The sequence below is a fragment of the Phaethon lepturus genome, unplaced genomic scaffold, assembly GCF_000687285.1.
Source record: "Phaethon lepturus isolate BGI_N335 unplaced genomic scaffold, ASM68728v1 scaffold6349, whole genome shotgun sequence".
NCBI lineage: Eukaryota > Metazoa > Chordata > Aves > Phaethontiformes > Phaethontidae > Phaethon > Phaethon lepturus.
In genome coordinates, this window is record NW_010565416.1 from 47,121 (window position 1) to 53,458 (window position 6,338).

Genomic DNA, 6,338 nt, shown 5'->3' on the forward strand with positions numbered 1-6,338 from the left:
AAGTTGTACATTTGTTGCAGTCAGTCACGGGTGCATCCATGTGTAGACAGACAAGATCAATATTAAATAAGTTATTTGACTACACCTTGCATGAGAAACGCTTCTTCTAGGCACAATGTGTATAGTTTCTTTTTCCCACCCTTCTGTGTAGAAAGTAGGTACAAAGTATGCACTGGCCATGAGAACTGACAGCTAGTTAATATGACATTTGTAAATCTTTTCAAAAACCATGCAACTTTGAAGTTTCTAGGCTTATTTTAGCACTTGATCAATACACCTACCAATAAGGTGAAGCTGTGTTCAGGAAGAATCCCATACTGTTCAACAAGCTTTGTTCTCTTCACACTGGGGAGGTCAGGAAGTCTCCCATGAATCCAATCAATATTTACCACTTGCTGATGGTTCATATTAGCTGGCAAAGATTTAGCATCGTAGAGAATCAATGGAGGAAGGTTTGGCTCTGGCATGAACCTAGTGAAAATGATTGTTTTCAGTCAGAAGCTAAACAATGAGCAATAAAATCCACATCACAAGTTTGTGCTTAGCTGGAAGTTATATTACTATTTCAACCAAACAAAATATTAAAAATTCATGGTAAGTAATAAAAGATCAGCCCCCAAACTGCTGTAAAGTTCTTTAAGTATTTGCCACGGATTGTCCAAGAGTAGATAACAGAAAAGGGGCAATTAAAACACTTCTGTACCCAAAATAATAATAAAAAATAGCAACAATAATAACAGATATGGAAACAACCCATTCCTTTTGGCGTCATGCATGAATTGTGCATCTGGACAAAACGTGAGTGGATTGGCAGGGGAAAAACACAGACTAACAGCCAACTGCCAGGAGTGATCTGGGCAGGTTGCAACCTTTTCCAGACTAACCTCAAAAGTCTTGATGAAATCTCATGCTGTGCTAAAAGCAAAGTTATTGTGCTCAGCAGGGTGCCATCACAGAACAAAAGGATCCCTTAAAGAGAAGGTCAATTCAAACCTTTGGAATAACTATGATTGAAGCAGAAACTTCACTCTTACACGACGAAATGAGGGGTTCAAAAAGATCAGAATAAAGGACATTAGGCACCCTCTACATTCACTAGAATAATTTCCATTTCAAATCTGCCTAAACACAGATTTTATGTTTAATGTACAATGTGCAGCAGTAAACTACAAAAAAAAAAATCTGAAAAACACCATTTAATACTGATCATAATCTTAGTACTAGTAATAACCTTTCTGGTCTCTATTTGAGATATCTTAGACTTACAGTTTTGTCTAGGTTTTCATGGATTTTCTTTTGCATTTTGTTTGAATTAGTCTTATTAAATAAGCCTCACTCCAGCCCCTACCATAATAAGGAATTCATAAAGTGATCAATGTCTGCTACATTTCTACAAATGATAATTTAAAAAGCAGATTTAAATTTAAAGTTTGTAGGATGTTTTCAAAATCCTTGCTCAGCTCTAGTACGATCAGTGGTGGAATATATGTAGATTTAGCATGGAGAGGCAGGACCTGCCATCTGAAAATCCTTTCCCTCAGTATTTACTTAAAGCAGCAGCAATGCTTAACTCAGAATATTCTTATGTTTTATCTCAGGCATTCTTAAGAATACACTTGTACTGGCCACAAAGTAAACCTTCAACTTACCCCCTGTTAGTTAAGGTACTCCAGCTTAGTTTTTGGGAAAGGTCTACAAGTTTTAGCAGAGATGAGACACAGTTCTAGATCTGAACTATTCAGACTAGGGCTGATTTTGATAGGTCTCTTCCCCTTCCAGTGGAAGGTAAACTTCCAATACATACTCACTTATACTGACTAGCTTTACATGCTCATTACACTGACTATACGTAAGAAATGAAATAAATTCTCAGTTCTTGAAATGTTAACTTTATTTTAAAAAAAATACCGATAATCCTGTTTTCCTTCTTTGTCTCTCATGGGTACAGTGCACCTAAAATAAAAACAAAACAAGATGTGGTAACAGGTACACCACAGAATTAGTTTTATGGCAAAAACACAAAACAAAAACTTTGTGTCATGAAGATCAGGAGAGCTTCTTAAAGCCACCTCAAAGCGTGTGCGTATATAATAGGGCAGTCATTTTCACACAGACACTGCTTGATGTAGCGCATAATCTGTCATGAAAAAGCCTCAACTTTCATAAAAAATTATTACCTGTGAGGAGACTATGCTTGTGAACACCAGCTTTAGAAGACAGAGTTGAGCAATACTATGTTACCTCTCCTGATCATGTCACTAGGTATCCGTGGCACTACTATTCCTGATGTTACTTCAAAATAAAAACTCACCCAAGCTTGGAATCAAAGGCTCTTGTTTCATTCAGAATTGTTCCTCCGTTTTCAAGTTCTTCAATTTGTCTCTGTATTTCATAGTCTGACAGAAACAAAAGAAAAAAGAATAAGCTTGTTATACTGTATTATTAGCTTTTGTACACTCCACTATTTCATTTTTCACTGCTATGCGATAATGGAATAGTTTGTTGTTTTAACCTCAATGAAATCAACAGCAGTAGTTACAGGCAGAATTATCAGTCACTGTCTCTCCCTGCAGCACCATTTCTTTGCGCGTTTTCCTCATCTTCTTTCATTCCCTTTAAATAGAAAACATTTTCTCCCAGGCACTGCAGCCAAGCCATACATTTTAGTGACCTTCCAATCACCCAGTTGAGTTTTTGTTTGGAGATGTAATAATCACCCTTTCTTACTCATACCCAAGCTGCATCTGAACTTCACATACACCACCTACTACACTCAGTGGAAAGCAATAGCCTACACTGGAGGACAAAGAGCTACTGGTAACACATTTTAGTACTAAACTTGCTAGGCATTGAATCATCATTTATTCTTTTTGCAGGCAGAGGTAACCCTCTGCCAGAAAACTGCAGAGTAACATGGCTGCTACCACCACAGTACCCCATATTAAGACCTATTCTGTCAGGAAGCAGCAAGAGCAGGGCTGCCCACAAGGAGGGATAAGCCAGGAGCCGAGGGTGACAACAGCAAAGGCAGGGTCCTCACTGTCTGGTGCAGTCCCACTGGTCTGAACAGCATGGGCAGAGGCATGTGCTACTAACTGACAGTCTCAGTCAAGGTGAGGGGATGAGTTGGGTCCAGGGTCCTTCCAAGGGGTTCAGTCAGAAGCAGAAGGATAGGAGACAGAGACAGGACTGGGAACAAGACTACAGAAAAGGTCCAAGGTCCACCAGGAGACAAGACTGGCAACACAGAAAACTGGCACACCTGTGATGTAGATCAGGCAAAGGCCCCAGCCTGAGCTTCAATGGGACTTCTGTATCCATGGGCTGGGTGCATCAATGGGACATGAAAGTGAAGCTAATCAGGGCATTTAAGGCCAATTACTGCACTCAGGAGCCTGACATATTTCATGTCAGACCACATAAAATATGTACAATGCTCCTGTAATAAAGCAACCATCATTTACCTACTGCTCTTGCCAGGAATCGTATGCTATTGATATTCTTCACTTCAGTCCTCGCTCCGTAAGGCTCTCCAGGGTGATGCACAGAAACATTGGCATCCACTCGCAGCTGACCCTCTGTAAAAGGAAACTTCATCAACAGAATTACCTGCCCTGTAAACTAGAGTAAAAACCTTGGCATGCATTAATAAACTGCATGTTATATGCAAAACATTAATAGCAGACTTCCATATGTTTAGAAAGGAGTAAAAACTACCTCATCATAGCATTCTGTTTGTGATTCTATCTCAAGACTGTCTCCAATCATTCAAAATTTTCTGAGAATACTACTTTTTAAAAAAAGCTATTGCTCATAATTCCTCTCAGAGAAAACTGCATGGTGCAGTGCAGCACAGATCCCCTAAGCCATTTAGTGAAAAAAAGCTTCTGACTCACAGCTCTTAAATAAAGAGCAGAATTAGACAAGCAATTTAAAATGGTGGATTATGAGCTTCCATTCCTCTTAAAGCAGCATAAAAATACCTTTTGGAATTACAATTTGATGGATATATACTATTCTAGCATGGAACACAAGAACTTACAGTTATGTTGAACAGATTTACTAAGGTGTTCTTGGAAATTTACAGCTCAAGGACAAAAGTGTGAGTAGTAGTGGATTTTTTGGTAATTTTCTTCCTCTCCTTCCAGAAACTGCAATCTCCCCACCCTGCCCCAAATTTCCCTGTCTTCCAAAAACTGAAACTGAACGCAAAGTTATATATAAAAGCATCCTGCACTTTTAGTCCAAAATGGAATACTGTCCTTAAAGATCTTTAATGACTGAACCACAAATAACTCGCAATTGTATCTTTTTAAGTTTTGTCCCTGTAAAGTCATCCCTTCTGAGAAGAAAAGGCTTGCCACAGTTATTCAACTGGTGGCAATAAACAAACAGGAGAGGTTGTATTAAAAAGAAACATCATTTTTCCCATATTGCACAGTGAACATCAGTAGCCTTCCTCTCTGTTCTGGGTTGTGGAGTTTTTTAAATTTCAAATACAGATAAAAAGAAACAAACACTTACTGTTTAGATACAGTAGCATTATTAAAGAGAGAGAGCAAAATTGAGCTAGCTCAGAGTTAAACTTGTGAAGAGGTCTACAGCTTCAGAATCCATTCCGGTTAATAGATTTGAATTGACAAGAGAGGCCTTGGTAAAGACATTTGTAAAAGTAGGCTGGATGATAGTGCACTAAATCAGAGTCTTGCCAGACATGCAAATGAAGGACAAAGGTGCTGGAATGACCCAACACCTCTTTCAAGAGAAGTGTTTTGCATGTGCTCCCTCTTTGGGGTGAAATGAGTACTTGTTCCAAAAGAGGAATAGTCTTGTCCTGCCTTTGATTCATTTTGAGACATGACCTGCTTCTACTTGGATGCAGGTGTCAGTGTGACAAGATAATGAAGTTAATCAGGCGTAAGTGAAAGGAGAGCCAGGCCTCAAATGTTCTTAAAGAAGCTTTTTTCCTGTAAGCCCACTTTAAGCCCTGCTTCTTTTCCTTTCACTTTGCAATGAAATAATCTTTTCATCTGTTTGTTGTTAATGAAATAACACCTGATAAAACTGAGCACTTGTCTTCACTGAACACACAAGTAGAATGAAGGTAAAATGTGAGAATGTAAAGCCCTTATTTGAAAGCAAGTAATTATGATGAGGGAAAACCACAGTAGAAAGCCCTTAAAAGCACCACCTTGAAAAAAAAAAATCCAAATACTTTTACAGACAACTATACTAGAGGAAATGGCCTCAAGTCACTCCAGGGGAGGTTTAGATTGGATATTAGGAAAAATTTCTTCACCAAAAAGGTTGTCAAGCACTGGAACAGGCTGCCCAGGGAAGTGGTTGAGTCCCCATTCCTGGAGGTATTAAAAAGACGTGTAAATGTGGCGATTAGGGTCGTGGTTTGGTGGACTTGGCAAGTATTAGGTTAACGGTTGGACTCAATGATCCTTACAGTCTTTTCCAAACTAAACGATTCTATGATTCTATGCAAGCCTGCTGCACAGCACGAACCAGCACAATTTTCTGGCCCACCTCCCCAGACCAGCAGTGATCTCCGTAGTGGGAAGAGAAGTTGCGACCTAGTGAACATAATGCTGGAGGGGCGGGAGGGACAAAGTGAGTGCGTGAAATGATCAAGTAGGGTAAAAACAACAATCTCACTGGTTCTTAAATTAACCCTGGCACCCGTATCTGCTACGCACTGTCGTTTACTCCATTTCATTGATGACACCAGCACAAGTTTACTGACTACACTCATGTTATGACCAGCTGAGATCTGACACAATTTACAAGATCACCCATGCTCCCACTACTTTGCCCCATAACTTCCATATTCTACAACTAATCCTTACCACAGATTTCTGTGCTGCAGTGCTGTGGCAAGCAAGATGAGGACAGACAGGGAGAAACACCACAAGAACCCTGGGGACATTCCTTCCTGCCTAGGTTTATCCTGTAAAATTATTGTGTGAGGCAATACAAAATCTAGCACTGCAAAGCTCTGCAGATGAAGGCAGGCCCATAAGGATACCTGAAGCACGGCAGACATTAGAACAGGCTCTGAGGATTGTAAAAACAACAGCTAGAAAAGGCTATGTGTTGTAAGCAACCACAGAGCAAAATAACCAGAAGCTGCAAAACTCCTGGAAATGCAGAGAATTACTGGTGACAAGGGAATGTGCCCTTCCCCCTTCTGTACCTGCCATGACTGCCTGGCTGCTCCCAAGTGTTTGAAGAATGAGCTGAAGCTCTCTGACTGCTGCAGCTGCTTCTTCCCCACAGCACATATCAGGCTCCATGACAACCTCCATGAGGCCGACTCCTATCAGGGAAAG

The 6,338-nt window shown here is 40.0% G+C and overlaps 1 protein-coding gene across 1 annotated transcript in view; it reads right to left on the reverse strand.

Annotated features, from left to right (window-relative positions):
- GATB (glutamyl-tRNA(Gln) amidotransferase, subunit B) overlaps nt 1–6,338 on the reverse strand; it is a gene marked incomplete at its 5' end in the record, with an annotated part of 41,506 nt that overhangs the window by 15,304 nt on the left and 19,864 nt on the right. Inside the window, 5 exons of the mRNA XM_010295171.1 lie at nt 282–471; nt 1,909–1,953; nt 2,312–2,396; nt 3,465–3,578; nt 6,203–6,325. Of these exons, the coding sequence (XP_010293473.1) occupies nt 282–471; nt 1,909–1,953; nt 2,312–2,396; nt 3,465–3,578; nt 6,203–6,325 (557 nt within the window). The remainder of the gene's footprint in view (nt 1–281; nt 472–1,908; nt 1,954–2,311; nt 2,397–3,464; nt 3,579–6,202; nt 6,326–6,338) is intronic.